General features: G+C 42.1%; 1 protein-coding gene across 1 annotated transcript in view; it reads right to left on the bottom strand.

Annotated features, from left to right (window-relative positions):
• Positions 1-19,257, bottom strand: part of fbn1 (fibrillin 1) — a 66,136-nt gene extending 46,879 nt beyond the window's left edge. The window contains 15 exon segments of the mRNA XM_067584685.1: positions 3-122; positions 217-369; positions 1,112-1,318; positions 1,420-1,572; positions 2,755-2,880; positions 4,544-4,669; positions 5,770-5,967; positions 12,095-12,190; positions 14,034-14,129; positions 15,009-15,107; positions 16,608-16,690; positions 18,472-18,732; positions 18,734-18,758; positions 18,980-19,063; positions 19,066-19,257. Of these exon segments, the coding sequence (XP_067440786.1) occupies positions 3-122; positions 217-369; positions 1,112-1,318; positions 1,420-1,572; positions 2,755-2,880; positions 4,544-4,669; positions 5,770-5,967; positions 12,095-12,190; positions 14,034-14,129; positions 15,009-15,107; positions 16,608-16,690; positions 18,472-18,732; positions 18,734-18,758; positions 18,980-19,063; positions 19,066-19,162 (1,924 nt within the window). The 5' untranslated portion in view covers positions 19,163-19,257.
• Between the last annotated feature and the right edge of the window lie 826 nt (positions 19,258-20,083).

Genomic DNA, 20,083 nt, shown 5'->3' with positions numbered 1-20,083 from the left:
ACCTCGACACTCTGTCCTGGTCGCAGTGGTCTGGAATCCAGCAGGACACTGACAGATGTAAGACCCAGGGGTGTTCACACACTCTCCATGTGTACACGGGCTTCTCTCACATTCATCATCATCTGAAGGACAAACATAGAGCGCATAAACCTTCTTTACCTTTACGTACGTCCAAACTGGTGCTTGAGAAACATCCCCAATCTCTCAGTAACTTACCGATGCACTCTCCCCTTGCATCCAACTTGAAGCCCATGTTGCACTCACAGCGGTAACCAATGCTAGGCATGGGGATGCACCTGCCATTCAGGCAGAGGTTGCGGAAGGCCTGACACATGTTGGTGATATTCTGGGGTAGGATTAGCGGAGGACCTGATAGAGACATTCACACACATACTTTATATTACCAGTGGATCATAAAATGCAGCATATTCCTTCAGTAACGGGATGACTAAATGGAATTAAGTATATCATCTTAATAAGATATTTGTTTTAACAGAAATGATAGGTACTAAAGGTACTGCTAATGTATTAATGTAAAGTGTGTAATCTTGCATTGCCAAACTTATCTACATGCTGTGTGGCCAGCTCTGGCAGGACCCACGGTCATTATCACTAAGGTAAAAAAAATGCTTGAATTTCTTGAGAGAAGCCTAAACTGTGCCAAATGCAAAATAGAGGAAGTTGTTCCAGAGGAAGTTGTGGAAGATTGTGCACATGGCTAATTAAACTCTTGATATGGTCTGACTCTGGTCAGAAACATTTACTGTTACCTTTTAGATACGTTTTCTGCGTATATTCTCTGAATATCTTTACAGCAATACTCAAATGAAACAAGTAGCCCTGCCTCACAGAACAACTGAAGTCTTAGTCAACATTTTCCATCATTAACATGTAGCTCATTAGTTCTAGGGTGCGGGTTGTTATTGCTCAGAACTGGGACTTTGAACATGGCAACACAAGGCTAGTGGGTGGTCGAGCATTGCACATCCACTGAATCAGAAGAGAAAGTGTGACTTATAAGCTAATATAGCACAAATCAACTTTAAAGACCTGCCTGTGTGGAAGTGTAAATGTGTAAAACAAACACAGCAGACAGAAAACAGCAGCACACCTGGAAGAGGCTGTATAGGTAACATGCCTGGATATGGGACTGGTCTTGGAATTTGGGGAGGGCCTGGAATCTGGATGGGAATTTGACCAGGACCAGGAGCTGGACCAGGAAATGGAATTGGATAGATTTCCGGTATCTCGGGGCCCCCTGGGACACGACCTGCACCATTCCTATCAGGTATCTGAATGCACAGTTTCTGGTACTCCTCTAAAATGAGCACATGTAAAAGAGTTAGCTGTGTATTGAGACATGAAGAAACATAGATGAAAGCAAGAAATTTCAAGCCATGTAAGTGTGAGTGACCCCACCTGTTCCACGAATGGGACACATTTCAGGGGTGGACCCATCCGACCAGCAGCGTCCACTATCACAGCAGCACTGCATTTTGGTCAACAGCTGCGAGTTTTGGTTGGCGCAGCGCCCGTTCAACAGGCTAGCATAGCAGTACCCACCACGAGCATCTGTGGGAAACAACACAGCATAAGGTCAGTTGAACTAACTGTGGTGTATGGAATATGACATGTGTTGTCTGCATGTTGAGCAAATTGGCAAGAGTACAATCAAAAAATGGTCGCTGGGGCTTCAGATTTTCCATCATTTGGAAGATGGAAGCCACTTCCAATAGTCATAACTTCCTATTTATGAGAACCTTTCCTACATCCTGCAGTTTCTGGCACTGTACACCAGCATGACTAATACTCAGGTTCCCTATTAACATAAATATATCATGTCTTGTTTCACACCCAGTCCATCCAACGTATTCGTATGGTGAAACTGACAGGCTCCACTAATGATTGCTTGGTTAAGTTCGACAAAATGTCAGGCAAGCACAAAGTTGGTTGGAGGAAAAACAGTTGGGACCTTGAGGGGCCAGAGTGGATGTTCCTACGTGGAGTGTTGCTGCATGGGAAACAGACTAAAATGTTTGGCGCAACAGTTTTTCTGGAGCGAAAAACTCAGACATTCCTTCCTCACAAACATCCTCTCCTGGGGGGGTAATGTGAGCATGAGTTTGCATATGTTTGTGTGTGTACGCATGCACATGTGAGTATGTGCGCGCACATCTAATGGACCATTCTGACCCAAATTCCTCCCTGGTCTGTTTTGGGTCAAACTGAGCTGAACTTGCAGGCTTTACAGGCTCTTCTAGAGATGGTGTGTATGTCTGTATGCGCACACTGTTATGTGGACTGGACACACTTCACTGTTCACAACTGACAGACAGACACACACACACTTCACTTCCTCCAATCATGATGTCAAAAAACAAAGTCACCTAAGTGAGTAAAAATGGGCCTGACACACAAGAGCAGTCCACTTCGCTTCTCTCATCACTTCCCCTCCTCCGTTTGAAGAAAATATAGCTCATTGTTGTGGAACTAGAAACAAGCAAGTGACTACTGACCTAAATTCTACCAGCTGGAACATTGGACCCATTTCAGTACTTTCTGCTCTCATTGCCAGGCAAAAAGGGAGAAGAACCAAAATGGGGTGGAAAGGAGAGAGAGAATGAGGCAGCACCTTTTTTGCTAAAATGCTTTCTCTCATATTTGATCTATCCTAGAAACAATTAACCAAAGTAAATACAAAATAGTCAATTATCTTTTGGGGGAATGTGACATCCAGTATAACAGAGGACTCACCTACACACTTGGACCCGTCCACTGAGGTGTAATATCCCTGGGGACACTTGCAGAAGTAGCTGCCAACAGTATTAGAGCATTCACCTACGCCGCAGAGACCTGGGATGTTTGAACACTCGTCCAGATCTACAGGAGAGGAGAGGAGAGGAGAGGAGAGGAGAGGAGAGGAGAGGAGAGGAGAAGAGAGGAGAGGACAGGACAGGACAGGAGAGAAGAGGAGAGCAGAGGGGAGGAGAGGAGAGGAAAGGAAAGGAGAGGAGAAGAGAGGAGAGGACAGGACAGGACAGGACAAGAGAGGAAAGGAGAGAAGAGGAGAGCAGAGGGGAGGAGAGGAGAGGAGAGGACAAGAGAGGAGAGGAGAGGACAGGACAGGAGAGAAGAGGAGAAGAGAGGAGAGGACAGGACAGGAGAGGAAAGGAGAGAAGAGGAGAGCAGAGGGGAGGAGAGGAAAGGAGAGGACAGGAAAGGAGAGGAGAGGAGAGGAGAGGACAGGAAAGGAAAGGAGAGGAGAAGAGAGGAGAGGACAGGACAGGACAGGACAAGAGAGGAAAGGAGAGAAGAGGAGAGCAGAGGGGAGGACAGGAAAGGAGAGGAGAGGAGAGGAGAGGAGAGGAGAGGAGAGGAGAGGAGAGGAGAGGAGAGGAGAGGAGAGGAGAACAATTTATTTCTCAGTTTCTCATCTCTCAATTCCTCCCTGGTTGTTTGTTACCATTTAGTTTTTTATTGATTCTATGCTGCTAAAAACTGCATAGTAATCATAACTGTCGATGAAAGTGATTAAACTGGAAACTAATTTGAAACGTGAATGTCTGTGAGAGTGACTAGAGCATGTGTTGGCAAAGACAATGGAAATAAGACAATGTCACAGGATATTAAATCCAGGAGCCTCAGTAGCTGCTCTTCTGTTAGCACCGTTAACCACCAAGTGCACATCATCAGGCACAATATAGTGTAACGCAGACCCGTTTAAAACGTCTTTTACACAGTCCAGAAGTTTTCCGACAATTATTTCTGGGCATAAAATAGCACATATTTTACTCTTCAAATGAATGCCACAAAAACCCTGCTCAGTCTGTTTCACTAGATTCCAGCCCAGAGTTAAACTTGGTCTGGAAATTGTCATATTCATGTCTTAATGAGCCAATATTTTTCAGTCGAACTGTAGGTCTTTATTTGTGGGAGAACAGAGGTGATCCTGAGAGAAGGATTTTATTAAACATTTTACAAGTAAGGAACACTAGAAAATATTGTGAGTCTCTCAGTGGTCTTAAATATAAAGTAGAAAATAAGACAATATTGTGATTTAACAATTCTAAAAGCCAGGCACAAGTTGACAATTAGGCACTCCAGCCTTATAGGAAAAAAACGTTCTTTCAAAATTACATCTGGCTGTAATCTTCATTGATATACCTGGCTGAGAAGCTGTTTTAACATAAGTATTGGGGAAAAAACAAATAAACTCATTCAAGCCTCACAATTAAGTGTTATAATAAAAATTAGTTTGGATCAAATTACTGAGAGAAAGAGTGTTGCTTTGGTTTAATTAACCGGATTTTAAGGGATGGGCAAAGAGGCTTACGTGTGGTCTTTCCCCCCAAAGTAATAATCAGTACACCACGACTGAGGTGAAGGTAACCACGACCCAGCGGATGTGGCTCCAAACTCTACTTTCACATTGTTAATTAAACTTGAAACCCGTGTATTTTTTTGTCTACTCTGTCATTCAAACTAACACTGAAAGTCAGACACTTCACAGTTTTACTATGACTGCTCCAGGCTTGATTCTTACCTTCACATTTCTGTGAGACCTCGTTGAACTTGTGCCCAGCGGGGCATTTACATTCAAAGGATCCCACTGTGTTGATACAGTTTCCTCCTTGACAGATGCCAGGGATGGCCTGGCACTCATCCACATCTGTACATACAGAGCATATGATTAATACTGACCTTTACACACACACACGCACGCACGCACACGCGCGCACACACACACACACACACACACACACACACACACACACACACACACACACAAGTAAACTTATACACATTAGTACACAGATTCCTTTCGTCTGCAAAACAAAAGAAATGACACAGAGATGCTAGAGTAAACTCAGCACAGGGGCAAGAAGGCAATACACAGACTAACACACAAATCTGCACACGCCTGGATGTGCATAGATTGACATTAGGTCTGTTTTAACAGTCTGGCTCTGACTTTCCTGCGATCAACAGTGACAAGGGAGAAGAGAGAGAGAGAGAGAGAGCGAGAGAGAGAGAGAGAGAGAGAGAGAGCGAGAGGGAGGAATGTCTCCTGCAGGAGGAACAGAAATTGAAGCCAAGTCAACCAAGGAAGAGATAGAAGGAGGGAGGGAAATACAGAAAGGTCTACAGTCAAACAGATGGTTATAGTTGTGAGAACATACAGTGACTAATCTATATGACAAAGTAACTTTGTGATTTATATTCACAATTGAATTTAACTTATTTAACAAATTTGACAGATCAAAATGTAAGTCTCAGGCTGAAAACCTCCAGGAGGCTGTGACCTGATGCAGTCTCAGAGTACTCCATGTTCCTCTGGGTCCTGGCTCAGGTCCGCATCCCCTGCAGTGGTTCTGATGTTGTTGGGTCTGGAGCAGGCAGGCAGAGGGCCGTCTTACCAGAAATGAGCTCTCCCACGTGGCACCGCCACTGACCCGTGTTACTGACTCTGACAGTCCCGCCACAGCGGGTGTCTGCGGGCATTCCATACACATGTGGGAGGCACTGCCACCCACCCCAATTTAACCCAATTAGAACTAATCCTCTGGAGAGGGGATGGTGGGTAGAGATGAGGGGATGACAGAGGGAGAGGGGTGAAGGCAGACAAGGAGGGAGAAGGAGTTAAAACAGGCAGAGAGGAGAGAAGCGGCACTTTTCTCGAATAAAGCGAGGGGATGGAGGATGACAGAGAGAAAAAGAAAAGAGACAAAAACAGAAAAAGAGACAGAGACACAGAGGAACAGACTTTACCTTGGCACGCCCCGGTGCGGTGGTTTGGTATGAACCCTCTCCGGCAGGGGTGAGGCTGGGCTGGGCACATCTCACAGGGGTGACCCCATGCCCGTCCCACTGTGGCACAGCACAAAGTCTTTGTGCACACAATGCCTGTGAGCTGGCCTTGACACATCTGGTTATTCACCGAAGCAAAGCACGGCCCAGTGCGGTAGTCTGCAGAGGCAAAGCAGGAATGAGTTTATGTGCAAACTTAACTTTGTCTCTTCATTTCCAAACTAACGCAATTCAAAAAAAAGCTAAGTTTAGAGCCAGATGAACACCCTGACAGAAATTTGAAAAAGACTTGTTGGTCTAAGTGTGTCATGTTTAAAAAATGCAAAACCGTATGTTTTTGAAACATCTTGACCAAAACTGGGATAAATAAAGCTAAAACCGAGGTTGAAAAACCTACATCCTGCACTTGATTCTGTGACTGAATAACTGCCTGGCACACACAAAGAGAAACACTCAAATGGAATGTAATTTTGCATGACATCTACAACTCACTTACATTATATGTGATGAAAGTGCTGCACAGCGGACAGTAACACACTCCATAAAGAATGCATTGTCTGTTCCTGGCATTTTAATCGGTCTGGCTCTCAGGTGCATTGTACGAGCATGTGTGTGTGTGTGTGTGTGTGTATGTGTGTAATACAGGAAAGCAGAGATAGGGAAGTGGTCTGGAAAACCTTTTAAAGTTGTGTGGGCGGCTGCAGAGAGCAATAGACACTAGCAAAAGTAAGCAAGAGCACTCAGACAATGAAAAATCAGTCTGGTGCACATATTATATGATCATCAGTTCTTTAATTATCCATATTATGTTTTTAAGGTGAAATGTCACTTTTTTAAGATATAGAGTGCTGCTTTTTAGTATTTTTCTCATAACACACAATCTAGGGAATAGGTCATCATCCCTGAAGCTGGCTGAGGCTGACTGACAGGGCGTGTCTATGGAGCACAGTAGGTGATTTCCACACTAGCTGCAGTAATCTAGAATTAAAACGAAATAGCTTATAATAAATACGAGCACAAGAGTGTGAAGAAAGTCCCTCTGTCGAGATTCTTCATCTCTCCTCCCCCTCTAACTCGTTTAAACCTCATTCCCTTGATCCCACTGCTTGCATGCATCTATCCCCTCACTTCATCCTCTCTCCAAACACCACTCCTTAGTTGCAAACTCCCTACAGATTTAACAAAATTACAGAATCTTATCAGGTGAAAGATTGGAAGACGGTGAAACAGAGATAGGGACAGAGAGAAAGAGAGAGGGAAAAACTCATCCCTCCCAAAAGAATCTGGACACGATCCAAAGGCAAAAATCATTTCCACATTTCACGGCAGACAACAGACAGCGAGAGGAAAGAGGCAGACCAGTTCCAACAGCGCAGTCGTTTAAAACAAACGAGACATTGTGCGTTTCCCGTGTGGACCGGGGCCCAGCCCAGACCCGTCACGTGCACCACAGCCTCCACGGTCTCTCTGCCTCTGGCACCAGCACTGTGTAAAACAGAACTGGGTCATCTCTCCTTCTCTTTCTCACTCCCTCCTGCTCAGGCTCTACTGGATAACGAATGCTTTCGACTCCTAAATCTACTCCCTCCTTATAACCAGAGGTAGAAAGTAACTACGTATATTTAGTCAATTACTGTGCTCAAGTACAGTTTGGACATACTTGTACAGTACTTTAGTATTTCCATTTTGCGCAACTTCATATTTTACTCCACAGTTCAGAGGGAAATTTTGTACTTCTTAATCTACTACATGAATTTTATAACTATTACAAAGTTACTCACTACTTTTAGGTTTCATGCTAAACTCAGATTATATGATGCGTTGTAACATAACTACTTGAAATATGTAGTACTAGTATAATATAGAACCAGCTGGACCAGCTACAACATTAAAGACATAATTCAACATTTTGGCAAATACACATATGTGCTTTCTTGCGGAGATTAAGATGACTGATATCACTTTCATATCATATCTGGCAGTTAAATACAAAGCTACAGCCAGCAACCGTTAGCGTACCTTAGGAGAACTGGAAACAGGAGGAAACAGCTAAGACTGACTCTGTCCAAAGGTAACAAAGCCAGCCTACTAGCACCTGTAAAACTTCACTCATTAACAGGTTATATCTTGTCAATTTAATCTGTACAAAAACCGAAACGTAAAAACAACAATTTGTAGTTTCACAATGTTGTTTCTATACTTTACACTTTTACACTTTAGCATAAAGACTGGACACAGGGGAAAACAGCTGGCCTGTCTCTGTCCGAACGTAACAAAGCCTGCTTACAAACACCTCCAAAACTCACTAATTAACATGTTATATCTTGTTTAATCTATAGAAGAACTGAAATGTAACAGTTCATAGTTTTACATGGGATTATGCACCACTTTTACACTTCAATTCACAAGCTATAACGTGTTATTGGTGAGCGTTAGAGCTACTGGTAGGGGAACTTTGCTCACTAGCTGTTTTCCCCTGTTTTCAGTATTCATGCTAAGCTAAGATAACCATCTCCTGGCTCAACAGACAGATATAAGAGTTATAGTGATTAGCATATTTCTCAAAATGTCCAACTGTTCCTGCAAAGGTCAATGCATCAGTAATTTATAAAACTCTCAAAATGAGCACTTTTCTCTTGTGATTCTTAAATATATTGTATTTTATGTAAATCTCACCAATGATGAACTTTAAGACAACAAACTCATCCAGTTGTATCTACTGTATCTTACATCAGCCAGCCAGTTGTATCTACTGTATCTTAGATCTTACAGTATGTGCCTTAAATACATCTTATATATAAAAGCAATTATGGGAACTACGGAAAGTTTTTACATGGCGCCCATATAAGCTGAGTACAGCAGACTGTGTGAAGAAGTCAAGTTTCTCTTTTCATCAGATTAAGGTTTATGTGTTATTACTGTCGGGCTGCCACACATAATCCATCTGACATAATACCTGCTTATTACAACTGTTAGTGGAGGAGAGCAAATGCTAAAAACACAAAGAACTGAGCATGATCTTTGTGTTTTTAGCAAATACAAGTGCAGCACTAACAGTCAGCTGAGGTAAACAGGGAGAGGCTGACAGCTGTAGGGTGAAAGTGGTGTCATTTCATCCGTCATCTTACTGTCTCTCTATGAACTGCGTACAGCTGGGGGATCCACCCATGTCCTGTACATCTGGGAGCAATCGCACGTGTTCACACACAAACGCACTCAAACACACACACACACACACACACACATACGCACAATCTGAGCCAATGTCCCAACCCCTCATCCGCAGTCTAGCCAGAAATGATCTCAAAACAGACCAAAACTTACAAAAATGTTGCTCTTACTTTTGCTTTACTGCTCTACTTTTGGAAACATTTGCATATCACTGCAGCTGTCTCAGTAAACATGCATCTTAATGTGGGAGCAGATAGTTTGTTTTGACTCTCATTAGCAAGCGATTTCATGTCTACAGAGGTCCAGTTACTTTGGAACACAATAGAAATGTTGGCTTCCTCAAGGACCGGTGAGTTTATGAACAACAACAGCCTCAGTGTGAACAGGAGGGAAGCCCGCCGGGAAGTGGGTCAAAAGAGTTTCCTGGATTAACTCCAAAATGTTTGTACACACACACACAAAAAGCTGTCCACCTTTTCCATATCCACCCTTCCTCAGTCTCTCAGACTTTGCTCACAGCATCTTTACATGCCTTAACATATACATGATTTTTGTGTACATGCTTCCATGTATATGCGCGTTTGTGTGTTTTGTGTGTGTGTTCCCATGTGTTATGGGGTCTTATATCTGGGTGGGGTCTTCCCTACTGGCCTGTCAGCAGATTTCTCCATCCTCTCAGGACTAACAACTAGAGCACACACACAAACACACACACAAACACACACTTGGTTACCTATCTACTGTGGTTTGCATTGGGCTAAAACAAAGCCTGATAGAGGAAAGTAATAGGGGAGAGGCATTAAGAGACAACAGAGTCCCTCAGCTGACTGACCGACTTCCCCGTCGTGCTCTGGTTGCTGACTTACTGACTCACATGTTGCCACGTTTCAGGCCAGTCTTTCACCACCATCCCAAATGAACTCAATGGCGTCACACTGAAAGCTTGACTTTATTGCTTCGTAGCTAAACGAGTCTACAACAGGAGCGAAGAGCCCTGCGTGCAATCATCAGCAGTGGGGCTGCATCTCACCAATCCCACATGCCAGCGTAAATCACATTTGTAAGCAACAAAGAATACGTTGATGTACCAGGCTGAATTTTCAATGCAGTCAGCTGTGCCTGTTGGTGGGAGCACCAGTCAGCAGATCACCACTAGCAGCATACAGCTGAAAGTCACACAGCTCTACAGCAGTTGTAGATATATTCATGTTGAGGACTTACAGCACCAGGATCTTTTCACATCCAACCTCTCACAAAACCTCTGACTCCTGAGTGCAGCTACTTCTCCCCCGGTCAGATTACGTGTTTGTGGAAAATCTTGTGTTCTCGGTAATGTGATAAGATCATGCCATAATGGAGCACGGTCCTGTAAATTGCATTAAAAACTGTTTGTGTGCACATGTACTTCATGCATGTGCTTGTGTTTGTGTGACAGCGCAATGGCTTTCCCTTGGGTGGTGGTAGTGGAGGTGATGGGTACTGGCCAAGGAAATTTCAGTAAAAATAACCCAAAATGCCACCATAACCATTGGCCTACTTTCTCTACCTCTCTTGGTGCAACCAAATGCAAGATGAATGACCGAATATCTGATAAATTTATTGGCCCGGAAATGTATATTATTTCATTTTTGAGCAATCTGTTGATTACTTTTTTGATTAGGCAATGAATCGTTGCTTGTTTTCTTTAACCAGCGGTCCAAAACCCAAGCCATTGAATTAGCAATGATACAAAACAGAAAAAACAGCACATCCTCTCCTTCGAGAAGCTGGATCCAGACTGTAATTTTGGATAATAAACGACCTACACGACAATCCTCAAAACTTATCGATTTATCAACTTCAAGCACTGTATTATAATTAGACGCAGTACCGGCTGGTTCAGGCATATCTAAATCTTGGATGTCATGGAGACATGAACTCACATGGATACCTTGACTACATTTTTAGTATACTGTGTTGCTGTGTTCTGTTCTCCAAGCAGCTGTTTCCAGACACACACACAGACAACAAACAGCCTGTTTCACTCATAGAAAGAGACCATCACTATTGAGCAAACAAAAAACTACCATTCATAAACCAGCAGACAGTGAATGTGGTCAGTCTGCATGCTTGTCACATCAGATAACAAATCGAAATTTTAAAACAAGCTGTGGTCCAATCATTAGCTAGTATATCATGCCTTTATCTGAAATCACATAAGACAAAACGGCAAGAAGTTTATGAGATTCCTTGTACTTCCCTACCTTCGCTGAAAAATATGAATCCATCTATCACATACTGCGTGCTCAGAAGGCTCCCTCATTTGAATTCCTCAACAATCTCACAAACCTTTTGGCCAAGCTTACACAGGAAAGAGTGGAAACCAAAGTCACAACATCTAGAAGTGTGCTTCAGCAGATAAGGCCTGGCGCTAGCCCACCAGGCAACCAGATACTGTCTTATTAGTTGCAGTGTTGAAGAAAACACTAAAGGACAAATCCTGAGCCAGATCCATCTGACAGGCCTCTAAAGCTTGGTCTCGTTAAAAGGGACAGTACTAATTAGGAGCTCTGCTGCCAATCCAAATATTAGCTTTACAAGGTCACCACTTTGACCTCTATAGGTCATCACTGCCACAGACCCCCAGCATACACACAAAACACATACACATGCCCGTATACACGCATGTTTCAGTCAAAAACACAGCGCAGTCTGCACTCGCTTTGCGTGTGCTTGTATATTTTGGAGCCTTTGCTAACATGTGCCAGAGAGCAACCACAGGAGGTTGGGAGGTCTTCAGTTAACAAACAGCGCACATTTAGAAAGACATTACATTCCCCAGAGCCTCGTTTCAGAGCAGATGTGGAAAATAATGGTAATTTCTGAGCTCAGGCTTTCATGCAAATGTTCCACAACAAACCACATTCCTGGAGCTGGTGGCATGACTAAGCAGGAATTGTCTTCAGTCACAAAAAACAACCGCCATTCAACATCGAGTCACGTTTTCATAAAAGCAGCACCGTGGCTTTGAAAACCACTTCAGCAGTAGTGAGTAGTGAATGTAGAGCACAGAGACAGTGTGATGTAAGATGAGTGAGAGAAATGCTGAGTAGCCTACTGCAGTGGCGCTTATTACCTCTCTCACACTGAGCCCCGGTGAAGCCGTAGGTACACACACATCTGTTGGGAGCCACACACCTTCCTCCATTAAGACAGCCATTTTCACAAACCGCTGGAGAAGAAAAAAAAAGAGAAAAACAAACAATGACACAATACTGAAACTAGGACACTACGGAGAGCTGCAAAGAATTAAAAAAATATTTTTGGTTTGGGGAATATTTTCCCCATCAGTTATGTTACCATTGTAGTCACCAAATTAATTGCCCTAGAAACACAGCAACATCAAGAAGAAGTCAGATGGAGAATGGAGCAATCGTTGATCAGATAGTATCTAAACCACTTCATTTAGAGGAAAAACCGTAAGTGAGCTCACTTGAAATGTCGGTAATAATCCCTCATTACACAGAAAAGCTGTGCACACTAGGGATGTGCAGAAGTCCCGGTATTTGTATTTGTATCTGTATTTGTTGAGGCAGCACTATTATTTGTTTTCAAATAAAAGTGGAAAGAGGCTTAAAAATCCTGTGTTTGTTTTTATTATGCTTTTAATTTCGGGAAATTAAAGTGTTATAATAAGTGTTCATGAATAAACTACCTTAAGAAGGAGGTCCCCACACTGAGTCTCGAACTGGAGTCTCCCAGATCATAGACGACTGTGCTGACTACTGAGCTAAAACTTTACTCATCGCCTAATTGCAAACAGACCTCTACCTATTTATACACCCATAACACAGAGACAGCTCATTATTGCCTATTTTTTACAACCTAACTTAGTGGAGAGGAGAAAGGGAACAACAGGTTATGGAGAGTCCCGTGGGAGCACTTTGTGTGTCAGTAGCTCAGCCTTATCTCTTGGGAACACCCTCAACTCCGGGAGATATGTCCAAATTAGGATATGTGTGTCATGTAGCAGGTGGATGTGACTCCCCTTGTTGAAACCTACTGACAGGCATAACAGCGGCACAGAGGGGAGAGCCTGAGATAGTGATGTGACCAACCTGCGCGCTGATATTTGACATGTTTTTTTTTTCTTCCTGAATACAAATAGTTTTTAAAATATTGTATATATTTATTAAAAAAACCCTATTTGTGCTTTGCCGAATAATGTATTTGTATTTTCGGGCACACCCCTAGTGCACACACAACTACTGTAAGTATGCTGGGTCAAAGTTGAATCAGGAAGTTCAATAAACTGTGATAGATGTTTAAAACTGACACTTTGAAGTTGGTAAAAGTTGGTAAAAGTTTTACTTTTTCCCTCCTTTTCCTCTCCCAACTAAGTACACCAGAACCTCCTTATTCCTTATTCATAAATGCAAATGTTGTAATTTTTTTCAAAACCACGTTGCCATGTTTTAATAATGACAATTACCAAAAATCTAACTTTGTAAGATAGCCTTACTCAACAGTATGTCCTTTAGCTCATCAGTATTTCAACATGTAATATCTTTTTATAGTCCTTGACGCTCGTGGGTTAAACATCACCAGCAACTTGACAAAAACAGCGAGACCATGAGCAAGTTAAGGAGCCATGGCCAGTTAAAACATTTCATGACAGCAGACTGAGCAATGTAGATGTTTTTAGACAACAGAGGTGACACCTAAAAGGTTGGAAAGATGACATTGGTGGATATCATGGATATGGTAGGAACTGATATATGTAACGGCACATGAGGACACACTCATTTCTTGTAAATGAATCAAATTTAACTCTGTACACTCTATACACCATGTTCCCAGATCTCAGCAATGAATTGGTGACTATAATGTTATTAAGGATTGATGGCCGAAAATACAAAAATGAGACCTAAGTTTTAATAAACCAGATTTATCTTTTAAGTATTAATTAACTGGAGAAAAGCCTAAAAAAACATGAAGAAATTGAGGTTTATAGTATATCTTTGTCTTAAATAAGTCTAAAAGTGGTCTTGTGGTGTTTGCAAGGTGATCCTTACGTTGTCCACAGTGGTTTCCCACGTAGCCTTTCTGACACAGGCAGTTGTCCTCAGCACATGTTCCCCCATTCATACAACGAATATTACAGTGCTGGACTGTGGGCAGAATACAAACACACACACACATATACAGACAAACAGAGAGTTAACATACACATACACATAGATTAGATTTACAACATAAACAAAATGCAGTCTGAACCATGTTTCTTGAAAGTCATGTTGAGATATAATTTCCTAGAAATTTATGGTGCGCAAACAGATGAGCACATTGGGTAGAAGCGATGTGAGCTGCAATAGAGCAACATGGAGGAGATGTTGATTGTGGACCTCTTCCAAAGCACACACACACCCATTCGGCTCACACACACACACACACACACAACAACCCACAAGATTGACCGCTATTTGCAAGAACGTGATTGCAACATACTGTATATCAATTGTTGCAATCTTGGGGCAGTTTCAGGGGATGTTTTCAGGAGATTTTTTGGCTTTGTATCTCATATTTTTATACCATGCTAGTTAGTGCTCATTACTTATGATGAGGAGAAGACTAACAGAAGGGATGTGTCATTTGTCTGAACAAAAAAAAAAAAATTACAATTTCTTTAGCTTTGGTCCTAAATAAAATGATATGACAAGATAACATTTTTTTGTAATCTATCATTGCTTATCTTTATTGTTACTGTTCGGTTAATGTTTTCTTAAGATTACAGCTCCTTTACTAAAAAAATGCAAAGACAGGGGTGTGGTCCTTGTCGTGATTTCCAAGAAATACAAGGTTTTGACATACACCCCTATTTACATGAACCATACCATGAACCATTAAAGTGTTTATCTATTGGCTGAGTACCAGTTCCCCACCCATCTATGCACACTATATACAGTAATAAAAGCCATGAAGCTGATGATAGTGAGTTTCAAAGGAGTTCACTGTGTCATGTTGAGAAAGGGGAGGTGCTGTTAAACAACCTGACTTGGATCCACAGGACGGGGCGATCTGGCCGTTGGGGCAGGTGCACATGTTGGGTCTGGAGCAGAAACCATCTCCACATGAACTCCGGCAGATAGCTGCAAAGAGGAACATGAAACCTTTTCAAACAACATAAAAACGTCCACTGTAAGGTGCAAGATTAAATAACTCTCCCATGCTCACTTGGAGCCAGGGCTTGTCCTTGATTGTGCGTGAGAGAAAATTCAAGTTGTGTATCTGCTGCGTGTCAGCCTGTCTGCGGCAGGTTTTGAATTTCAGGTTAGAATTTCATATGGTGCAACTTAGGCCGTGATCTGAATCTCGTCCTGAACTCTCATCTATAATATTTCAAAATCTCAAACAGACCACAGTCCAAATATGGCTAAATCTTCTTTTTAACCCTCATCACGGTTAAGTTATAGAAGTCCACTGGGTAACAGCACCAAGCTATTTTCTTCTTTGAGTTTTAGTGCCATAAATATGTACCAGTGTGTGTTTAGTTGGTGCTGGCTGTTTTCGCTCAGTCGTTCCCTTTCCCACAGCCTGTTGTTGGCATGGGCCCCCGCCCCCAGCTCCCATCAGGTAGAGTCCAGCCACTGACCCCTACTCCCTGAACCCCACTGCTAAACAATGTCATTAGAGCCGCGACAGGCATCCTGCCAGCCGACCAGCCAGACTGCAATCACACAACTCTATGGCCTCTCAGACCTTCCTGTCTACTGAGGGGGAGAGAGAGAGAGAAGAGGTAGGGAAGAATGAGAGCAGAAACTAGAAAAGGAAACCACTGCCAGAATGCCGGTGTAAATGAACCAGAATTAAAGACCAAGTTCCACCTAGTTTAGGCCGTGTTTTCTGTTCATCACCAGAAAATTATTAGTTGCACTAAACCAAAACTAAACTACGGTGGACGAGAGTGACAAAGTGAGTGTCCTCGACAAAACACGGAATGTGCTTGATTAAGAGGATTTTTCTCTAATTAGTAAACGTAATTATCAATGTAAATTGAGTTCCATTAATTAAATAAATGGACAAAATTAAAGCCTCAAACTTGAATGTACATGTGACTGATCAAGAAAATATCTGTTTTGTATATCTTTTTGCACCATCTAGTGAGCATCTACTAGTTTTTTAAGATTTTGCATTAGATAATGTTTGCTGTTTGTATATCATATTTATTGCACTATGTTTTGCAAATTTTGAATTTATTTTCTTCAGTAATTTTGAGCAGGTGAATCATAAGTGGGAGCTTAAACATGACATTCAGTTTTACCTGTTTGGACTGAATGCAACAAGAGTTCATTCAGAAGTACGGTAAAGAGTCTTTTGCTGATTTGAACTGTAGATAAAACAAACTCACTGAACAAGTGAGTAGATTTAATTCCTGCTTTTAATTCAACAGCAGAAACTATTTTCTAATGTTAAATGTGAATATTCTATCGTTCTTAAAGTTAGAAAATTGCAGGTAGCACACATTCACTTTGCATCCCAGAACTGTAAAGTAACTTAAATGGCTCCAATAAAAACACTGCAGGGAACCTTAAAACCACTGCTCATAGTGATGAAGAACATATTCAAAAAATAATTGAGGTGATACTTACGAACAATGCACTGGTTTCCTCCAGTCAGAGTCTTCCAGCCTGGGCAGCAGTAGGCGTTGTTCCTTGAGCCGCACACATTGGGTCTGCGGAGACACGCCATTAGAAAATCAACCATCCATGTGCCATATATTTCAAAGCACTCTTGAGTAAACTCCAGTCAATTTTATTCACATAGCTCAGCGTATACGACTATACTTAGACTCTTGTTTCCTCTCTACTGATGGTGATTACTGATCCACATACTGTCGGAGCAATTCTCCTGTTTCTTCGTCCTGACTGCAGACAACCGGAGGCAGCAGGAATATGGCGCTCTGCTCAAGGACACTTCAGCAGGGTAGCGATTTTCCAACAAGCGGTTTGGTCCAGTTAAAGAATAAAAATTCAGTCATCACATACTCACCTCCGTGTGAGTCAAAACTCCAGTAAAGTTTGCAGGATTAGCGAACAAACAGCGAGATAGTCTCTCCATCTCAGCCCTCTCCCAAACTATTGAAATGATCTTTTCACACATCCAAAAAAAAGCATAAAATATCCATAATATTTCCAGAGTCATCTTGTACAGCAAAATTCAGCTGTTTAGTAGGCGGATAATGCACTGTGGGTCCAAATGTTCAATGTGTTCACTTAATTACTACAGATATACAGTATTTGTCACTGATCTGGTCAGGAGTGTTTCTTGTGGAGAATTATAAGGCACATCAAGCCTCGCAGCCCTTTATAGAACAAAATATTTTTGGAGATGTGACAATAATGAAGCAAATATGACACACCATGTAACAGTTTGACTCCTCGACACCTGCATTATGTTGCACGAGGTGTTCGAAGAGATTCGATGCACCTTCATCTGATATGAAGATGAATGCCTGAGCCATCCTGCCACCTACAGGTCTATGTCAGGTCTACATATGTGAAAGTGTAATCATCTACTGGACCTATATTGACCCAGGTGTCGGTGTATAAACTGCACTGTACCTCCAAACAGATCCATGAGGTGAGTAATGAAGGCTGGACGTCTGAAACATTCTTATACTGGTAAGTCAGTGTGACACAGTATGCAGCCTGTATGCACTTCCTGCCTCTGAACCCAGATGTTCTGATAAATTAACTTAAAGCATGTCAAATAAAAATGCCTGTGGAGAATGCTCATTGAGCTGTCTACTGTGTGACCTTCGTCAGCTGTTTGCTGTCATCACTGGACACAGACGTTCTTTCCTTTTTCTTTTCTTTCTTGCTTGCTTTTCTTCTCTCTCTCTCTCTCTCTCTCTTTCTCTCCGATTCACACACACACACACACACACACACACACAACCTCTCCAGCAGTGACCCACTGTGTACAGCTGCAGATGTGATTTATCCACAACTGGGGTGTGGTGTTTTTGGCCAGAAAGAGGATTAGGCTGTTAGTCAGTCCCTCTCTCTCTGTCTTTCTCTCTTTCTCTTTCTCTCTCTCTCTCTCTCTCTCTCTCTCTCTCTCTCTCTCTCTCTGCCACAGCCACACACCACGACCAATGGCCTCCTTTGTTTGGATGTAATTTATTATTGCAGGCAGCAGGAATGTGATATTCTTGCCAGTATTTAATTACTAAACTTTGCTCCAAACTTCCCATCACAGACAATGTCACTCATGGGTCTCATTCTGCCTTATTAAAGTGTTTTTCTGACCTTCAATGATCATGAAGGAGCAGAAAGTTACACATGAGATGAATAGACACCTGCTCATAGTCAAATAATGAAATACACACAGAAAGATGCTCATTTAAAATGTAAGGAAGAAAATAATTTGATACTGTGGAAGAGTGAGGAAAAAACAAAGGAAATTGTTCCCAAATTGGTCTAATCGTTTAGGGATTATTGGTCACATTACCCTCTGAGGACGTCCGTCCCTCCCCTCCTCTTGGCCCTGCTGGCTCTGGAGTCGGTCTGTTTGGTCACCAGCTCGCTATCCCCGGTGTCCACCACCTCTGCAGCGTCTCCAAGCTCGACGCAGAGCGACAGCAAGGCCACCAGAGCCACGGCCAACTGCAGCAGCCGTCCTTCACACTTACTATCCGGCATATCCACTCTCAAGTGTACAACTCCAATGCTCGGTAGAATAAAAGTCTCCTTAACTAGTTTCCCAGCCCCGTCGACCTCTGCAGTCTGGAGTCAAAGCTGCAAAACAAAAAAAAAAAAAAAAAAAATGGAAAAGACGCAGAGAGAAGTTCAGGAGATGCTGCGCACAAAAGAAAAACAACTCTGCTGCACTCAGAGAAGCAGCTGGTCTGACATGATTTCTACCATTATTAAGTTGGAAAATCATTCAGCTCAGAGTCGCAAAGGCATGCATTGTAAAAAATGATAATGTGCAAGATTGCGCACGAGTGTGTCGTTACCTTGTCTCCTGAGCAGGAGATTCGCCTCAGACCCGACAGAGGACTGCTTCACTTTTACTTGCAGGTATTGCTGAATAAACGTTCAGAAGAAAACTGCGGAGGAGAAGAAAAGTCACTCAAACCTTTCGATAAGCTGCTATAAATAGATGCGCATCGTAACTTTTGGAGTCTGCCAGTGCGCATCCAGTTGTGTTGATTTTGAACAGATTAGAGGTTAGAGGAGCTGATGCATTCCAGAGGATGAGAACGGTAAAACTCACTGTGTCTCTCCCCCTTTCCTCATCCCTACTCTACTCAACTTTCTCCAAAACTTTTTTTTCTCCTGCTCTCGCGATACAAAAGCTTCGGTGCAAAAATGCACAAGTTAAGCTCTAGACTTTTGGCTTGGATTTTTTACTGATACAGTGACAATTTATTCAACCCAGACATGCTTGGAAGACAGAAGATAAAGCTTTTAATACACCTCTCAATCTTTTTGATCAGAAATAGTCTAGGTTACAATGACATCTTTTTTTTTTTGTCTTTTTATGAAACTATGCACCTGTTCACTCTTTCCTCTAAAATGTGTCTTATTAGGCACGTTTTGTAAAGGGTTTACAAGTTGTAACAAATGGCTTTATTAATGTTTATAAACAATTAACTAATGTAGATCAGTGACTGATCATTTGTAGATCAATTATAGGCTATTAATAAGAACAACTGTGAGGTTACTAGGCTGTGAAAAATCAGTTTGGCTGGTATTTATCCTTTGCATTTAAATGTAGGTAATCCTTTAATATGCGCTCATGGGTTTTTCTTACTTTCTAATAACCCATGAAGTCTGCAGGAGTAAACATTAGTAAGACATCAGTAAAGAGGATTTACAATAATCCATCAAGTTGTGAGTGTGTGTAAAAGTCTCATAAAATTAGTTTTGGTCCAGTTCCTCGTGGCTCTTTTCCAGAGGGTATTCTTCCTGATGAACTAAAAAGCTAACAGGACAAAGCAAGAGTCTTGCATCCTGCTGGAGGAGGATAAACAACAGAAAAGGAAAGTTTTCACAACCTGCCAACCCAAAAGTTGTGCTTATTAATAGCTTATAACAGATCTATAAATGGTGCCTTA

This window comes from Thunnus thynnus, chromosome 1, assembly GCF_963924715.1.
Source record: "Thunnus thynnus chromosome 1, fThuThy2.1, whole genome shotgun sequence".
In the NCBI taxonomy this organism is placed as follows: domain Eukaryota; kingdom Metazoa; phylum Chordata; class Actinopteri; order Scombriformes; family Scombridae; genus Thunnus; species Thunnus thynnus.
The sequence above is the reverse complement of the archived record's forward strand: the minus strand, read 5'-3'. Positions and strand labels throughout refer to the sequence as shown.